This window comes from Chiloscyllium plagiosum, chromosome 4 (genome assembly GCF_004010195.1).
Source record: "Chiloscyllium plagiosum isolate BGI_BamShark_2017 chromosome 4, ASM401019v2, whole genome shotgun sequence".
NCBI lineage: Eukaryota > Metazoa > Chordata > Chondrichthyes > Orectolobiformes > Hemiscylliidae > Chiloscyllium > Chiloscyllium plagiosum.
The window spans coordinates 131725454-131745463 of record NC_057713.1 but is presented as its reverse complement, the minus strand read 5'-3'; the positions used below and the strand labels follow the sequence as shown (position 1 = coordinate 131745463).

At 39.0% G+C, this 20010-nt stretch overlaps 1 protein-coding gene across 3 annotated transcripts in view; it reads right to left on the bottom strand.

The window, feature by feature from the left end:
* The window catches only part of arfgef1 (ADP-ribosylation factor guanine nucleotide-exchange factor 1 (brefeldin A-inhibited)), a 203045-nt gene that overhangs the window by 32873 nt on the left and 150162 nt on the right, over positions 1-20010 (bottom strand). For all 3 annotated transcript variants that reach the window (XM_043689239.1, XM_043689241.1, XM_043689242.1), the window contains 8 exons: positions 18060-18218; positions 14859-15009; positions 12829-12928; positions 9385-9425; positions 9124-9293; positions 7423-7574; positions 6720-6892; positions 3731-3891 (listed from right to left, as the gene is read on the bottom strand). In XM_043689239.1, coding sequence (XP_043545174.1) covers positions 3731-3891; positions 6720-6892; positions 7423-7574; positions 9124-9293; positions 9385-9425; positions 12829-12928; positions 14859-15009; positions 18060-18218 — 1107 coding nt within the window. The remainder of the gene's footprint in view (positions 1-3730; positions 3892-6719; positions 6893-7422; positions 7575-9123; positions 9294-9384; positions 9426-12828; positions 12929-14858; positions 15010-18059; positions 18219-20010) is intronic.

Sequence of the window (20010 nt, the reverse complement as noted above, 5' to 3'; positions counted from 1 at the left end):
AGCAGGGAGAGGGCACACTGCCCGGGGTTCATCCTGGAATGGGCATGCTGCCGGGGATTCGTCCAGGAATGGGCACGCTGCCCGGTGGGGAGGAGGGAGGGGGGAGGGGGGAGGGGGGGCATGGGAAGATGACTTACCGGGGTAAGGCATTGGGTACAGATCTCTAGCACAGAGTCTGTTCCTGTTGCTCAGAAGGGAAGGAAGAGGAGGAGCAGAGCATTAGTCATTGGGGACTCCACAGTTTGGGGGAATAGATAGGAGGTTCTGTGTGAACGAGAGAGACTCATGGTTGGTGTGTTGCCTCCCAGGCGCCAGGGTTCATGAGGTCTCTGATCATGTTTTCGGGATCCTTGAGGGGGTGGGAGAGGGTGAGGGAGAGCAGCCCAAAGTCGTGGACCAGATAGGTAGGAAGAGAGATGGGGATTTAAGGCAGAAATTAAGTGAGCTAGAACAAACAGAATTGTTATCTCTGGTTTGTTGCCGTGCCATATGCTAGCGAGGCGAAGAATAGGGAGAGAGAGTAGTTGAACATGTAGCTATAGGGATGGTGCAGGAGGGAGGGTTTCAGATACCTGGATAATTGGAGCTCTTTCTGGGGTAGGTGGGACCTCTACAAACTGGATGGTCTTCATCTGAACCAGAGGGGTAGCAACATCCTGGGGGAAGAATTTGCTAATGCTCATTGGGTAGATTTAAACTAATTCATCAGGAGGATAGGAACTGAAATTATAGTTCAAGTATACGGGAGGTTGAGAATAGTGAAGTCAGAACTAAGATTTCAAGATCACAAGAAGGCACCAGCAAGTAAGAAGTTGAAGGATGTCTATTTCAATGCCAGGAGCATCTGGAATAAAGTGGGTGAACTTGCAGCATGGGTTGGTACCTGGGATTTTGACGTTGTGGCCATTTCAGAGACATAGGTAGAGCAGGGACAAGAATGGTTATTGCAGGTTCAGGGATTCAGTAAGAACAGAGAAAATGGTAAAAGGGGGGGTGGTGTGGCATTGTTAGTCAAGGACAGTATTATGGTTGCAGAAAGGATGTTTAAGGACTCATCTACTACGGTAGTATGGGCTGAGATCAGAAACAGGAAAGGAGAGGTCACACTGTTGGGAGTTTTCTAGAGGCCTCCAAATAGTTACAGGGATGTAGCGGAAAGGATAGCAAAGATGATTCTCGATAGGAGTGAGAGTAACAGGGTAGTTGTTATGGGGGACTTTAACTTTCCAAATATTGACTGGGAATACTGTAGTTCAAGTACTTTAGATGGGTCAGTTTTGTCCAATGTGTACAGGAGGGTTTCCTGACATGGTGTGTAGACAGGCCAACAAGGGGCGAAGCCACATTGGATTTGGTACTGGGTAATGAACCCCAGCCAGCTGTTAGATTTGGAGGTAAGTGAGCACTTTGGTGATAGTGCCTACAATTCAGTTATGTTTACTTTAGTGATGGAAAGGGATAGATATACACTACAGGGCAAGAACTATAGCTGGGGTAAAGGCAATTACAATGCGATTATGCAAGGTTTAAGTGCATAAAATGGGGAAGGAAACTGCAAGGAATGGGCACAATAGAAATGTGGAGCTTATTTAAGGCCCAGCTACTGCGGGTCCTTGATAAATATGTACCAAGAGGAGGTTGTCGAGCGCTGGAGCTGTGTTTTACTAAGGAAGTTGAATCTCTTGTCAAGTGGAAGAAGGCGGCTTACATTAGGATGAGATGTAACGGCTCAGTTAGGGCACTTGAGAGTTACAGATTAGCCAGGATAAACCTAAAAAGAGACCTAAGAGGAGCCAGGAGGGGACATGAGAAGTTGTTGGCAGATAGGAACAAGGAAAACTCTAAGGCTTTCTATAGGCATATCAGGGATAAAAGAAAATCAAAGCAAGATTAGGGCCAATCAAGGACAGAAGTGTGAAGTTGTGTGTAAAGCCAGAGGAGATAGGGGAATACTGAACTTCGTCAGTATTCACACTGGAAAAAGACAATATTGTCAAGGAGAATACTGAGAAACAGGCTACTAGATGGGATTGAGGTTCACAAGGAGGTGGTGTTAGAAATTCTGAAAATAGATAAATCCCCTGGACCGGATGGGATTTATCCTTGGGTTCTCTAGGAGACCAGGGAGGAGATTCTCAAGCCTTTGGCTTTGATCTTTATGTCATCATTGTCTTCAGTAATAGTGCCAGAAGACTGGAGGATAGCAAATGTTTTTCCCATGTTCAAGAAGGGGAGTAGAGACAACCCTGGAAATTATAGACCTGGGAGCCTTACTTTGGTTGTGGGTAAAGTGTTGGAAAGGGTTATAAGAAACAGGATTTATAATCATCTCGATAGGGATAAGTTGATGAGGGGTAGTCAACATGGTTTCGTGAAGGATTGGTCATACCTCACAAACCTTATTGAGTTCTTTGAGAAGGTGACCAAATAGGTGGGTGATGTGGTGTATATGGATTTCAGTAAGGTATTTCATAAGGTTCCCCACGGTAGGCTATTGCACAAATTACGGAGGTATGGATTGAGGGTGACTTAATAGTTTGGATCAGAAGTTGGCTAGCTGAAAGAAGACAGAGGATGGTGGTCGATGCAAAATATTCATCCTGGAGTTCACTTACTAGTGGTGTACCACAAGAATCTGTTTTGGGTCCACTGCTGTTTATCATTTTTATAAATGACCTGGAGGAGGGAATAGAAGGATGGGTTTGTCGATTTACGGATGAAACTAAGGTTGGTAGAGTTGTGGATAGTGATGAAGGATGTTGTAGATTACAGAGAAACATAGATAAGCTGCAGAGCTGGGCTGAGAGGTGGCAAATCGAGTTCAGTGTGAGGTGATTCATTTTGGTCGGAGTAACCAGAATGCAAAGTACTGGGCTAATGGTAAGATTCTTGGTAGTGTTGATGAGCAGAGAGATCTCGGTGTCCATGCACATAGATCCTTGAAAGTTGCCATCCAGGTTGATAGGGTTGTTAAGAAGGCATACAGTGTGTTAGCTTTTATTGGTCAAGGGATTACGTTTAAGAACCATAGATCATGCTGCAGCTGTACAAAACTCTGACGCGGCCACATTTGGAGTATTGTATACAGTTCTGGTCACCGCATTATCGGAAGGATGTGAAAGCTTTAGAAAGGGTTCAGAGATTTATAAGGATGTTTCCTGGTAAGGAGGGAAGGTCTTACGAGGAAAGGCTGAGGACTTGATGCTGTTTTCATTAGAGAGAATAAGGTTGAGAGGAGACTTTGCTGAGACATATAAGATAAGCAGAAGGTTAGATAGATTGGACAGTGACTGCCTTTTTCCTCGGTTGGCGATGGCTAGTACGAGGGGACATAGCTTTAAATTGAGGGGATAGACATAGGACAGATGTCAGAGGCAGATTCTTTACTCAGAGCAATAGGGGCATGGAATACACTACACGCAACAATAGTACACTCGCCAACTTTAAGTGCATTTAAATGGTCATTAGATAGGAATATGGATGAGAACGGAATAGTGTAGGTTAGATGGGTTTCAGATTGGTTCCACAGGTCGGTGCATGATTGAGGGCTGAAGGCCTGTACTGCTCTGTAATGTTCCATGTTCAATAACCACTGCCAACTCACTGATGTGATGTTGAACATTTTCACACAATTAGCTACATCATATTGCAGCGCCTTCAATAGATTATGTTTCAAAATTTCTACTAGAAATATATAAATGATGTAAATATATAGTAATCAATATTTCACCTGTGGTCTCTCGGAAACATATTTTGCACAATGCCGAATGAGGCGGATTGCTTCCATACTTGTATCAGGAAAAGCAGCATTGCAGGCAAATTCCGACAAACATTTCACAGCATCTTGAAAAGAATCTATTGTTGCTGGAAAATACTTTGCAAATACATTCACTGAGAAAATAGAATTTGGAAAGATGAAGTATATTAAAACTCATTATTATTAACTAGCTTTCAAATTAACAATTGACATTTTTGATTCAAAATCCACATTAAGATCTAAACATTCAATATGAACTAAAGTTTAATCATTACGAATTAAATGTGTAATTACACTTGCAAAGGAAATAAGAGGGATTGTTCTGAGGATCAGAAGTAATGTCGCTTCTGTTAAGGTATTCAGGTTGTATAAACTTTTCTTACTCTTCAAAATATATCCACTTATTCAACAAACCCTCCATTGATCACACTTTGATGTTAGCTTGTATTACAACAGAAAATGCTGTTTCAGCTATCACAAGACATTCAGAGAAAGGCATTAATTGCCATTTTCCTTTGAATCCCAACTTATCAACTAGCTGTGCAAAACAACTTACAGGCATAGCTTTCATCATATTAACTAATGTGATACAATATTACATCAAACAATTAAGTACATTTGAAAATATAAGCTTTCTTACAAGACGGTGCCAAAGTATAACACCTCTTATCATATTCTTTATCTCCATATATTACTGGATTACTGCTTGTGCTTGGGCCATTTAACTTGGACTTTATAGATACTTTTCCATTTCACTTTTGTCTATCACTTTGTTAGGCATTACATCGGTCAGATCCAATTTTCTTGGGCACTATTTTTATTAGCTGGGCTGTTGAGATGCACTTCACTGGTCCCAGTTTGAATTTCAATGTAAGGAGAAGCTAGAATATCAAAATTACTTCAGTAACCTACAACTTCAGCAGGCAGTTAACAAACTGAGGCTGTTGGAAAACTATGAACATTGATGCTGAAGATAAAGTTTTACTCCACATACAACTGCTGAAAGCTGTTCCTATGTGATCTACTTAAAAATACAACTTTTGTTCAATGTTGAAGTAGGAATTGAGTTGAGTGAAATCTGAGTTTTATTTAAACTTTTGCTTAACTTCTCATTAAACCTGATTTATAGCTGTAACTTACAATAAATAGTCTATTAGTTTATTAGTTGGAGAAAATTACACAGCAATACTCCATCCTATTTCGATTATATTCATTAGTTTTATCCCATAGCCTTCTTTCCTAGTTTACTTTGAGAATGAGGTCAAACTTTAAATCCGGTTTAGTAATTGCTTGTTATTTTCACCCCCCAAAACAAGTTTCGTGCTTTAAGACAAGATCCTTGAAGCTTTATTAACAACTATGCCACAACACTTAGTTTAAATGTTTCATTTAATGGAACACAAAACATAATGAATATCAAATTTTACATTTCAAAGCATGAGAATTTCCATTTCAATTAAAAGGAAAAATCCAATTGCATCGAGTTCAATTTGATTGCTGGCCTCAGGCAAAACATGCAGTTAAAAGACAGCGCATATTTAGATCTGGGCTTGCAAGAGAATCTTTTTAAGGGCATATTCCATACTCGTGCAAAATTCAATGAAAATCTAGAACAAGTTGGCAAGAACAGAAACTGACATGATTGTGACACTGGGGTTTTGTAGCAAAGATAAGAAATGAAAGGAACTTGCAGAAGAGGAACTACAATGTGACAAGTTACAAATATGGACACAGGGAGCTGGAAGGGTATGAAATCAACACAGAAGTTAATAATTCTGTTGGGTTTTATAGATACATACTTTAAGCAATTTTATCCTATCAGGACTCTCTAATTGTAAAATAAGCAATTGTATCTTCTTTGTACTTCCATGAAGCCTGGGCATTGCTGGCAAGCCCAGCATCTGCTGCTCATTCCCAACTGTACTTACATACTAGGGCATTTTAGATGGCAGTTTCAAACCAATCATATTGTTGTGGGTCTGGTGTCACATTGGACAAGGATGGCAGATTTCATAAAATACATGAGAGAACTAGAACAGCAACTGGGGATACCTGACATGGTCATGATTACCAGCCTTATATTCTAGATTAATTAATTGAGTTTAAATTCCACCTGCTGCAGTAGAGGGATTTGAACGCATGCATCTAGAGCATTAGCCTGGTCCTTTAGATTATTAGTCTAGTGACATGACTGCTATATCACCAACTCCTCAAATATGACAACGACAATTGGAGATTCTCATGTGTTAAGATACTAAAGGGTGAGATGAAAAGAAGCAGTAAGTTCAAAACTGAAGAGTTGGACTATTTAAATTGGTCCAATACTGTTGTTAAGAAATACAAATACATTTAATTGTCATTGCTGAAATTCAATTATCAAGCATTGCTGATGAGAAGTCAAGTGATCACGCTATAAAAGTAATTTTATACTCTATAATTAACATTAAAATCCATAAAAAGAAATGATTTCTGAGGTCATAATATTAAAACATTAATACTTGCATCATCTCTGTGCATTGTTATAATTTAGATATAAAATCCAAATTGCAAAATTGTGACAGATATCAGCAGCATGCAGTAAATTAGGGATAAGTGTCAAAAGTGAAGTAGTACTCTGACTGGTCAAAGTGAGATCAATAGGATGTGCATCAAGGTCGAGAGTTAAAATCAACATCATTCACCCAACATAAACTTTCCATGATGCTTTGATTTTCATGGTTGGGCATAGAAAACTACTGAGTGGTTAGACCAGGTACTAGACTGTGAAAGGTAAAGAAGGATGGTCCTTCTTTATATGGAGCAGTTCAAAAAATTGAAGGTATACATGCTTGTCCATTTTAAATTCTAACTTTAGATTGAGTAGGAGGGGGTGTCAGAATTTATTATTTATTAAAAACATCACTGTTAAATGAATCGTACTTCCAAAATTTCATAAACTGGATGACACTGAAAGTATACTCACTGACAATATGCCCTGTGGTTTGAAATGCTAGTTCTACTATACTCTCATCTTGATCGGAAGCGGCCAGGTGAAAGACAGAGAAGATGTTCTTCCACCCAGAACGAATATTGCCAGCCTGCGAGTTAACCATCTGAGCTATACACCGAACCACCATATCACGGATTGTTGGCGATCTTCAGGTTTAAAGAAGAAATTTTTAAGAATACAGATGAAAGCATTTAACATATGCAACTGTAAAATCAACAGGTGTATGGTGAAACATGCATTCTTTGTAAGCATAAGTAACAGGTGAAGAAAGGGGGAGCTTGTACATAGATTGCTTGAACATATGTTATTTAAGCTAACCTGAACATCTACCCTAGTTTACAAAACTTGATTTCCAAACATGTAACCTAAAATATCTTTGCTAAAAATTACAGAAGGTGAAGACAATTTTTGTATTCAAATATCATTAGAAAAAGATGCCATCTTCAACAACTTATCTTGCTGCTTCTTAAATTATTTTTAAAATTACACTGATTATATAGCAAATAAAATGTAATTTTGGTACTGTATAACATATATCTACGACTTTTCAAATATGAGCCATTTTTATTATAACTCATCTGTTACAATAGTTTCTATATAATTTCTGCATGAAATTGAAATTTGACTACAGAAAGGAAACAATTTCTTTTAAAATTTTGTTCATTTGTAACTTTACCTGTTCTTTTTCATTATGTGCTCAAATGGTCTCAAGAAATCCTTCTGAAACCTGAAGTTAGCAAGTTCTCCTTTCTCTAAGAATTTCATTGATAACTGCCTCAGAGAGTCTACTGCAAAAATGGCAACATCTTCATTGGGATTACAGCCAACCTGATAATAGATGGGCAATACAAAATTCATAATAACACTATAAAAAATCACTTTAATCAAAGTCAATTCAATGGGTTTATTTCATCCACTAAATATTACAAATTCGTATGAGAAGATCATATATGGTGAACAAAATAAATGTGCATTATAGTAATGACACTGGATATTTCAATCTGATTAGACAGTCTACTATGACACTGCAAACAAAACTCAATTGAATGTTAAATGATGAAGGCAATGGACCAGGGTAGATGGAGAACTGGTCTCTAGAGGGTAGACAACAAAAAAAATGGTAAAATAAAGGCTAAAGTTAGGTGGAGATGATAAGTTGTCTTAGTACAAATGGAAAAGCAGAAAGCAACTGAACAGGGGGATCTGGGAGTCCTTGTCCATGAATCGCAAAAAGCCAGCATCTAAACATAGCAGGTAATAGGGAAAACAAATGGAACATTAGCCTTTATTTCAAAGGGAATGTAGTGTATGAGTACAGAAGTTTTTCTCAAACTATACAAGGTATTAATCAGACCACAGCAAGAATCCTGAGAACAGCTGTAGGTCTAATATTGACATCTTATTCTTTCAGTTGTGAATCTGTGGAATTCACTACCTCACTTTAGTGGATGTTGAATAAACTTAAGGAGATAGACAGATTTTTAAGTCATAATGAGTTGCAGGGTTGAGGAGGCCAGGCAGCAAAAAGGAATTGAAGCCAAGATAAGATCAGCCATGATCATATTAAATGGTGGAGCAAGCTCGAGGGGTTGAAATGCCTATGCCTACTCCTAGTTCTTATAGAATTGGAAGTTCAATTTTCTCTTTAAAATTATTAGTCTCTATGGGGAATGTAACAAAGTATATTATGGATGATTAGTGATAAGAGAGAGAAGTGATCAGGCGACAAGGTCAAAAAGGCTGAGGAACAAAAAAACAACTAAGTAAAATTTATATAATTTCCAATGTTGGTTACATTTACCAAACAAATCTTAATATTAAATACCAAGCATTATGAGGGAGTAGGCAGGGTTAATCTGCATCAAGGAGTGGAAGACACATTAAGCTCCCAATGCAACAGCATTTTTAAATGTACAAGGTGCAAGTCCAGTAGTAGCTGTTTTTGACTGAATAAATGCTGGTGTACAAAAATCTATACATAATAAACACAATCATGCCAAAAATGTAATTGATAACATGGCATTAAGGATAAATTCTTTGCATCAACACTTGAGCTAAGGAACCATGAGAAGTAAATAGTTATGCAAACATCGTAAAATACTTTTTCATTTGGACAAGTAAATAAGCACATTTAAAATGAGCTTATGATAGATCAAATTACTTTCAGAACATTAGGGTGGCACGGTGGCTCAGTGGTTAGCACTGCTGCCTCATAGCACCAACGACCCAGGTTCAATTCCTGCCTGTGTGTTAGATGCATTAGTGGGGTGAAGTGTTGGGAAATGGATCTGTGTGGGTTACTCTTCGGAGGGTCAGTATGGACTGGTTGGGCCAAATGGCCTGTTTCCAGACTGTAGTGAATCTAATCTAAAATTACCTTATTGAAATGGTCTCCAATGACCTCCCATATTCTGGACCATTGTAGCCTTATTCGCCCCATGTTGTAATAAGATATCTCAACAATCTTCTGTAGACTGAACATTCGTGGATGTGTTGGTGAGGCTAACTCATCCATGGAAACAGCACAAAGCCAGCGGACAAAATCAACTGCAAATAAAAAATAACTACAATGTTATCCAATGCACCAGTGGAGTAAACGGACATAGAAATATTAAAAATATTGATAATCAGCACTTACCAATAGCATTTCCGTCAAGTCTTGTAGATCCTGTGAAAATTCTAGAATGCAATAAGAAGATTTTTCATTTTAAACATTACACATAAAATGCACACATGGCTCTCAGTCACATGCACCAAAGGCCATAAAATACTGGAAAAGGGACAGAGCAGGCAAAGTTTGCTATGGTGTTAACTGAATTCAATTAACTTAATATTGGCTGAGGACATAAGTATATAAGAAAAGAGGTGGATGATTTCCTTAAATGCATACAAGAGAATTTTCTCGATTACAGAAATTCAGGTCTGTCAGCATCCGTGGGAAGAAAATAGAGTTAACTTTTCAAGTCCAGTGATTGTTGGTCTTGAAGAGTCTCCGGACTTGAAAAGTTAACTGTATTTTCTTCCCACAGATGCTGCCAGACGTCCTGAGTTTCTCCAGCAATTTTTGTTTTTGTTTCCGATTTCCAGCAGGTGCAGTTCTTTGTTTTTGCCTTACTTTAATTTTCTTTATTAATATGTTTCCAACTCAAAAACAATGAAAACAGAAATAAAAACAAAGCTTTGGAAAAATTCCGAGCTCTACAGCATCTATACAAAGATAGTTAAAATTTGGTCCCAAATAAGTCTTCTTTGGAACTCTTGAGCAAAATGGGAAGACACATATTAGATGATATTTAATACTGTAAAATATTCACTAGGATGAATGAGGAGAGAACATAAAAAATAAATGGCACAATCTAATAGGGAATGCAAGAACAGAGATGTCAGTGTATATCTGCATACAAGTCTTTGAAATGAGCAACTCAAATTACAAAAGCTATTAAAAGATATAAAGGATTCTTGACTTAAATAGAGTTACTAAACAAAGAAAGCAAGGAAGAGATACGAAACCTTTATGAAAGGTTGGCTAACTGTATTGTGTTTTGTGGCTAATTGTGAATATCAAACATTAAGGATGACAAAAGACATAGATATTGCAAAGAGAAGGTTTACTACAATAGCTCACAGAGTGGCGAGATGAGGGAAATTAGGGTTGCTCTTGCAGCAGGGAAGGTAATGTGACCAAAAATCATAAAGCATGACAACAGGGGGAAAAAAAAAAGAGGGAAAACAGTTTCCGGTGGTAGAGGTTTGGTAACCTGTGGACTGAGCATTAAGATAAAAGAATCAGCAGTGAAATGAGGAAGTAAAATACGGCCAGTAGGAGCGGTAATGGACTATTTAGCCGTTTGAGTTCACCCCACCTTTCGATGAGGTCACTGTTGATTTCCCCCATCTTAACCATGTTGCTGCACTATTCCCATTTCCACTAATGTTTTAATATGTAGAAGTCTATTGATCTCGTCTTGCTCAAAGACTGAGCCTCCACACTCCAGAATAATTTTTTTTTAAAACATTCAGCAACTTGACTGCACTACCACTTAGTTGTGGAATCAGATTCAATAATAACATAAAAGAGAGAACTGGATTATTATGTGAAATAGAAATAAAACTGTAGGCATTTGAGAGAAGAGTGGGACAATGGAAGTTGCTAGATACATCTTTCAAAGAGCCAGCACCTGCAAAAGGCAGAAGGCCACCTCTGTTCTGTAACATTGTTCATTCACAGAATGACAATTCATTGCTATCTCTATTCGTCCTCAAGAAGTTGGCAGTCTCTTGCCTTCTTGAATCCCTGAAATCCATGATGTGTAAGGATACCCACAGTTCTGTTAGGGAAGGTGTGTGTTCCAGGATTTTGACTGTAAACAGTAAAGGAAGAGCGATATAGTTCCAGGGTAGTGTGTGGTTTGGAGGAAAACTTGCAGATAGCACTGTTCCCATGTATCTGCTAGCCTTGTCCTTCCAGGTGGTAAAGGTCACAGGTTTGGAAGGTGCTGTCTAAGTAGTCATGGTAAGTTTTACAATGAACCTTGCAGGTGGTACACATTGCTGTAGCTGTACATCGGTGGCGATCAGAATGCAAATTGGAAGAATTGAAAAGATACCATTTAAGCAGGTTGCTTTATCCTGGGATGGTGCTGAGCTTAAGTGTTGTTGGAGCTGCACCCCTCCAGGTGAGTGGCGAGCATTCAATCACTCCTAACCTGTCTTGCAGAGTGGACAGACTTTGGGGAGTCAGGAAATGAGTTACTTGCTGCAGCATTCACAACCTCTCATTTGCTTCTGTAGCCACAGCATTTATATGGTTGGCTCTGTTCAGTTTCTGCCCAGTATTAATGCCCAGGTTGTTGACAGTAGGGATTCAGCAATGATACCACCATTGAATGTCAAAGGTCAATGGTTGGATTCTCTCATTAGAAATGGTCACATGCCACTTCTCAACACTGCAGTGATATCTTTTGGCTGAGATTCCAACAACTAACTCTTTTGAATTCAGAATAACTCCAACCAGCAGAGAATTTTGTCGTCAATTCCCAGTGGCTCCACTTTTGTTAGGATTCCTTGATATTACATTCTGTCAAATCCGCCTTGATGTCTCCCTTATTTCTCCTCTTAAATTCAGCACTTTCAGCTATAGCTTGCAATGAGATCAGGAATTGAGCCGTTGGAGAGACCACAAATGTCACTTGATAGCACTGTCAATAACAGTTTCAACCCTTTGCAGATGAGAGAGTAAACTTATCAGACAGTTTTTTTGTGGACAAGATATACCTGAGTAAGTTTTCACATCAGCTTGGGTAGGGGCATAGCCGGTTAGAGAACAGATGCTTTCAGTACAAATAGTATAACGTTGTCTTCAAGATTTTCTTGATGCCACTAAGAATAAACTGAATTGATTGAAGACTGGTATCTTTGATGCTGGGGACGTCAGGAGGAAGCAGAGATGGATCATACTTCTGACTGAAAGTACTTGCAAATGTTTCAGCATTGTCTTTTATACTGAATTCCTGGGCCCCATCATTGAGGATGGGAATATTAGTAAGCATCCTCCTTGAATGTGTTGTTTAGCTGTTCAGCACCATGCATGACTGGATGGGAAAAACCTCAGAATTTTGAGTTGACTTATAAGTTGTGGGGTCACCCTGTCGATTGCACTTCTGCCGTTTGGAACACAAGTAATCCTGTGTTGTAGTTTTTCCACGTTGACACCAGAATTTACATTGTTACCATAAATACATCCTAGACCTCAACAGATCAAGATCTCTCAAAATAGCTTGCTGCTCTACATCACTTGTGTCTTTCAAGATGCTCCTTAAAATCTGCCTCTTTGTCCAAGTGTTTGGTCATCTGTCCTAATATGCTGTGGCTTAGTGAAATTTTGTTTGATAACACCCTAATGAAGTACCTTGTGATTTTTTGTGATAAAAATGCAATATAAATTAATTTTTCTAAGGACAGGGTACCTCCTCCATTAAACTACTTTGATCAAACACTAAATTGTAAATGAAAGTCAAAACATAAGGGACAAAGTAAACGAAAAGGATGACAAAATGTAAATCTGAAATCAAACTGGCCGTACCTGTCAACTGCAACAACAACACTCTGTGAGCTTGTCTCACCAATAGATTCCTGGATGCTGGCTATTTGTTTTCGGTCCACAGTCCCACTGACTAGAGTACCTGAGTAGGCATTGAAACAAATGCAACTGGATTAATTTTTTTAGGGTTTTTATTTACTCTTGTGCAGACTTTTAGTTTGTCACACAAAATGCAATCTGTACGTGTAAATAATTCTAGACAGAAGAAGCAATTACAGGGAATTGCAAATATACAGTACCATTAAAAAAGGCAATCATGTTAAATTTAAGAAGCAATAACCAGAATGGAAATAACTTTTTAATGGCTCAATTTGAGATCTCAGAGCAAATGTAAAAAGAAGACAAGCCCAGATTAAATATTTTAATACCAAAAGGACAAAATTAAATATGCAAACATTTATGTTCTCTGTTAAAGATTCCCTAATTATAGGATACATATTAAATAGTTTCTACTGCAAAATTTAAAGCATCTGAATGGTTATAGTGTCAGAGATGTACAGCACGGAAAAAGACCCTTCAGTCCAATTCATCCATGTTGACCAGATATTCTAAATTAATCCAATCCAATCTGCCAGCATTTGGCCCATATCCCTCTAAATCTTTCATATCCATGTACACGTCTGGGTGGCTTTTAAATGTTGGAATTGTACCACCTCCACTACTTCCTCTGGCAGCTCATTTCATACACCCACCACTCTCTGCATGAAAATGTTGCTCCTTTGGTCTCTTTTAAGTTTTACCCTCTCACCTTAAACCTATGCTCTCTAGCTTTGAATCCCCTACCCTGGGGAAAAGACCTTGGCTATTCATTCTATCCATGCCCTTCATGATGTTACAAACTTCTGTAAGGTCACTCCTCAGCCTGTGATGCTTCAGAGAAAATAACACCAGCCAGTTCAGCCTCTCCCTCTAGCTCATACGCTCTAACCCTGGTAACATCCTTGTAAATTCTTTCTAAACCCTTTCAAGTTTCACAACACCTTTCCTATAGTTGGGAGACCAAAAGTGAACACTGCATTCCAAAAGGGGCCTAACCAATGTCCTGTATAGCTGCAACATGACATCTCAACTCCTTTACTCAATGCACTGACTAATAAAGGCAAGTGTACCAAACATCGCCATCACTAACCTGTTTATCTGCAACTCTACTTTCAAGGAACTATGAACCAAGGTCTCCTTGTTTGGCAACACTCTCCAGCATCATACCATGAAGTGTATACATCCTGCCCTGATTTGCCTTAGTAAAATGTAGCACAGAAGATTTGTCCAAATTAAACTCCATCTGGTAGCACCTCTACCTGATTTTAAGATGGCCTGAAGCCTTAAGAAACGTTACACAAATGCAAGCTTTTTTTTTCCATGCCATTTCACTGAACCATTCCTCCAATTCAGTTCCTTTTGCACTTTCGACTTCAAGTCTGATATTTGGTTTCTCAGAAATCACACTGATGGAATGTGTTGGAAACCTCTTATGATTCATTTTTCTTGACCCTCTTAAGCACTCTAATCTAAGTGTCAAATGGCTGGCTTTCACATCTTACTGTTTATAGGAAAACTGAATGAAGACTTGAATGATAAAGACCAAGACAAAACGAAATCAACAGGGATAAGATTTTGGTGGCTGGGGACTTACTCCAGAAGGGGCTGCATACAAAAATAAATGAGATCTTGAAATGTTAGACAGTGAACCAGTGGTGGACAACCACTAAAAATGCGAAAGGCTGCATGACGTACATTGTTTCAGAATGCTGAATTTGATAGGAATGAACCTACCATAATCTATATTCCCAAGAACCTGCACAGAACCTGGCCATGTAGAAGCCTGTATGTCCTGCTCAGTGTTAAATATAGTGATTGCAGGCAAGTAAACTGAATTAAAAGTGCTGTGCATTGAAAAAGCTGGCTTCATGCAACAATAACATTTTAAAAGAAACATCAAGGCCAAAAAACGGCAGCACTTGGCCATGGTGAAATTTACTCCAAGCATAAATTGTTGAAGAAAATCAACTTACCCAGTCCCAAACTTAAAAATTCGTCAGTTGTCTGGTCTCTGGATCCAGAAACTGATCCTTCTCGACCTCGAACTGTTCCAGAAATATAACGTGCTTTTACTCCAGTCCCTATTAACTGGGCCAGTTCCAGCTGACTGATGCATTTTAAGATCTATGAACATTACAGATACAAGAAAGGACAAAGTTACAAAATATTTTGAATATATTACAAAATTAGAACTAAAAGAAAACAAATTGAATTAAGGACATTTAAATGTTCTGAAACAATTTCTGAAGGTTTACACTGTCACACTTGAATGATTCATCTCAAAGTGAAATGAATTTTGCTGCTGTATAATACAACTGACGTGTTTATTAAATTGTAGATCTAAGAATTAATATTAGACACATAAAAGATGACAGACTTTGTTTTAAGCAATCGTGACTAAAATACCCTTGCTAAAATGAATGCCCTACACTGAAATGTACATATTGAGAACTACAATTGAGGAATACAGAAACTAAGCTAAAAGGAAAAAAAAATGTAAAACATGACTTGGATTATCAGGTGTCAAACTAATATTTTAGCACAGGAAAAGATTACATCAGACAATAGGTCAATCATGAACTGTCAATATCTGTCTTCAGTTACCAATAATTTAAAAGTTTAAGGCACAGAAGGTGGCCATTTTCCCTAACGTGTTAGCAATGGCTCCCTGAATAAAAATTTCATTTGGTGCCAAACTCTATGAAATCTCACGTGATTTAAGGCAGAGGTTAGGATAGATTCTTAGAAAGCAAGGTGGTGAAAGGATATCAGGGGTAGACAGGAATATGGATTCGAGGTTATAATCAGATCAGCCATGATCTTTTTAAATGGAAGAACTTGTGAGGGGCTGAAATGCCGACTCCCACTTCTTGCTGTATGTTCTACTTGACAAAGAGCAGGAGCACTGCTCCACACTCTACAATTCAATGCATGAACACTAAGGGGCCCAGCAATGATCCTTATGGTTTGTTACTGCACACCAGCCATCAGACACATTAACAGCCTTCTTCCACCATCCTCTTACCTACAACAAAGCCAAATTTGGATCCAATCGGCCAAGTTACCCTGGATACCACATGTTTTTACCTTCTTTATCAGTCTCCCACGCGGTACCTTCTTAAATGCTGTGAGTTCCATATAAATTACATCAACTGCACTACCTTTATCTATACGCTTGGTCACCTCCTCAAAAACTTCAATCAGATTAGTTAAGCATGACTTCCTCTGACAAAGCCATGCTGACTACCCCCGATTAGCCTTTCCTTTCTATATAGAGATTAATTTTCTCCTTCAGAGTTTTCTCCAATAGTTTCCCTACCACTGATGAGATTCACTGGTCTATAATTCCCTAGATTATTTCTATCAACTTTCGCATTATTTGATCTTTCTTGCACTATGTGTACAACTCTTGACCACTCCCTAGGACTCCCTTGACCACTTCATTGAAATGCTATGAACAATTTTGGTCTTCTTATCTAGGGAGAGATAAAGTGACATTGGAGGGAGCCCAAAAGGAGGTTCACTCGGCTGATCCTGGATATGGAAGGACTTTCTTATGAGGAGAAATTAAACAGATTGGGTCTGTACTCATACGAGTTTAGAAGAGTGAGCGGTGAACTTTTTGAAACATACCAGATTCTATGGGGATTTCAAAGTGCAGAAAGATTTATTCTCATTGTGGGAGAGTTTAGGACCAGGGGACATAATCTCAGAACGAGGGGTCATCTATATAAGACAGAGATGTGGAGGAATTTCTTCTCTTAGAGGAGAGAGAATCTATAAAATTTTTATCACAGAAGGCTGGTGAGACTGGGTCTATGCAAAGTCTAGATTAGAGTGGTGCTGGAAAAGCACAGCAGGTCAGGCAGCATCTGAGGAGCAGATTAATTCTCAAAACAAGGTAGATGTGATCTATATGGACTTCAGTAAGGCGTCTGACAAGGTTTCCCATGGGAGACTGATTAGCAAGGTTAGATCGCATGGAATACAGGGAGAACTAGCCATTTGGATATAGAACTGACTCAAAGGTAGAAGACAGAGGGTGGTGGTGGAGGCTTGTTTTTCAGACTGGAGGCCTGTGACCAGTGGAGTGCCACAAGGATCGGTGCTGGGTCCTCTACTTTTTGTCATTTACATAAATGTTTTGGATGCGAGCATAAGAGGTACAGTTAGTAAGTTTGCAGATGACACCAAAATTGGAGAAGTGGAGTCACAGGTAGATAGGATAGTGAAGAAGGCGTTTGGTATGCTTTCCTTTATTGGTCAGAGTATTGAGTACAGGGGTTGGGAGGTCATGTTGCGGCTGTACAGGACATTGGTTAGGCCACTGTTGGAATATTGCTTGTAATTCTGGTCTCCTTCCTATCGGAAAGATGTTGTGGAACTTGAAAGGGTTCAGAAAAGATTTACAAGGATGTTGCCAGGGTTGGAGGATTTGAGCTATAGGGAGAGGCTGGGGCTGATTTCCCTGTAGCATCAGAGGCTGAGGGGTGACATTATAGAGGTTTGCAAAATTATGAGGGGCATGGATAGGGTAAACAGACAAAGTCTTTTCCCTGGGGTCTGGGAGTCCTGAACTAGAGGGCATAGGTTTAGGGTGAGAGGGGAAAGATATAAAAGAGACCTAAGGGGCAACGTTTTCACACAGAGGTGGTACGAGTATGGAAGGTGCTGCCAGAGGAAGTGGTGGAGGCTGGTACAATTGCAACATTTAAGAGGCATTTGGATGGGTATATGAATAGGAAGGGTTTGGAGGGATATGGGTCGGGTGTTGGCAGGTGGGACTAGATTGGGTTGGGATATCTGGTCAGCATGGACGGGTTGGACCAAAGGGTCTGTTTCTGTGCTATACATCTTTATGACTTTATAATTAAAATTGTCTGAAACATGAAAATATCTCAACATTTGCCAGGACACCATTTTATAACTTTAATAATAGATTAGATTACTTACATTAGTACTTACATAAGTACTTACATACTTACAATACTCCAAGAGTTAAACATTTTGCCTAATGCATAATTAAATCATTCACAGCAATTCAATAAATGGATACTGATGCAAAGCTAATACCTAAAAATTCCATCTCAACAATTTATATTATCAACTGAAGTCAACAAGTTTATGCCAGTCTCAGAAAGGAAACACAGTAGTAAATATTAAGACATTTATACCTCATGCCAGGAGGTCCCAAGGTAGTTCCCATCTGTGTGAGCCACTGTGATGAGTGTTTTGATAGTATCTATGTTCTTCTGCTTCATTTCAGTAATGCCAGAACTGGCCGTTAACAAAGTGAATCGTGCAAGAGCCTGCACATAGGCATCTCTTTCAAGCTGTTAACATAATTGTTGTAATTAGTCATTTAAAATGCAATAAAAGATACAATAACATTTTACTGTATGACACCAATGTTCATAGTTAGCTAATGAAGTTCACCATCCTTTGAATCGGGAAACAAAAAGTACATAGAGTGCTTCTCTGTACAGAAAGAGAACGATGCTTTCCAATCAGATGAGTATTATCTACATCATGGCTCAGTGAGTTTGATGAATTACCAAACTGACTGTTTTGATTCACAGCATTGTCAATAATTTGTTTTTAAATTAGAACATTTAACATTTTTCACCCTGAAAATACCGGCATTTAATATGAATACACTGTAACCTATTAGAGAAAGTTATTCAGAAAACCTGCAATAGATCTTCTAATCCTAACACAAAACAAAAATTAAGGTAAAGTATATACAATTTATTCATATGTCTTTATACTTCACACAACCACATCCAGGTTACAATGTTTTAAGGCAGTTTGAGCAACTTCAGAAATTAAAGTGAGACATTAATCCAGAAAAACACTCTACACAAGTACACAAATTCTCCCTGTCAACAACTATGGGCATATTCAGAACAAATATACTTGATACAGGTAACTTTTTAAAGGGTGAACATAAAAGTACATGGTGTCCTCGTGAATAGTCATGGATGTGATCCTGAAAATTGTGACTGAGTGAAAAGGCTTTGAGTAAAGGATTGATTAATTTCCATGAACCATAGTTAAGTTCCGTAGGGACTTCTTCAGCAGAGGGAAAACAATTAAAACATTATGCTTGCACCACTATACTTCAAGTTCTGGTAAAAGAGAAGAAAATAATATACTATTCTGCAGTACTGGTAGTTTGATCAGGCTTCATCTAATTGCAGAGGCTGATCAGTGCAGCTGAAGTCCCAATACGACCTGTTTCTGTAGTGCATTGGTTATCACGTTTGCCTCACACCTGAAAGGTCCCCGGTTAGCACTGCCGCCTCACAGCACCAGGGACCTGGGTTCAATTCCCACCTTGAGCGACTGTCTGCATAGAGTTCACACATTCTCAGTGTCTGCTTGGGCTTCCTCGAGGTGCTCCGGTTTCCTCCCACAGTCCAAAGATGTGCTGGTTAGGTGGATTGGCCATGCTAAATTACCCATAGTGTTCAGTTATGTGCATGCTGAGTGAGTTAGCCATGGGAAATGCAGGGTTATAAGGAGGTGCATGGGTGGAATGCTGTCTGGAGGGCTGGCATGGGCTCAATACTCCCACACTGTAAGGTTTCCACAAACTACCTCTACTGACCAAACTGTGCCACTAGATGGAGTCCCAAGAACTTCAGTTTAAGTGGAGCTATTGGTAGACCAGGAGCTTAAAGCTAAGAATGAGGTGCCTTGTGCAGAAAATGGGCTGGGGGGGTAGGGGTTGGTTACTGATGGTGGAACGGCAGGATAGGGAAGCAAGGCCATAGTGAGCAAGCCAGGAGGCAAGGTTGGGAGGAAACAAGGCTCAGAAGCTCCAACGGCAGGAAGTAAGGCCAAACGAAAAGCAGGGCAATTAAAGATGGGCAATTAGTATGGCCAGCCAGCAACACACACATCCCATGAGTGAATATTAAAAAAAGGCACTTTTCTCACAGCCAGAAAATGGAGTGGGTGTTTGTGATCCAGACACTGCTGTACTGGATGCTAAAACAAAAACAGCAACTCAAAATGAAAAACAGGCCCCAAAGAACAAAAAACATACAAAATGTGAAGTGGGGCAATGTTAGATTAACCTGCATGTCTCAACATGAGAAACCTCACTAACATTGTGGCATA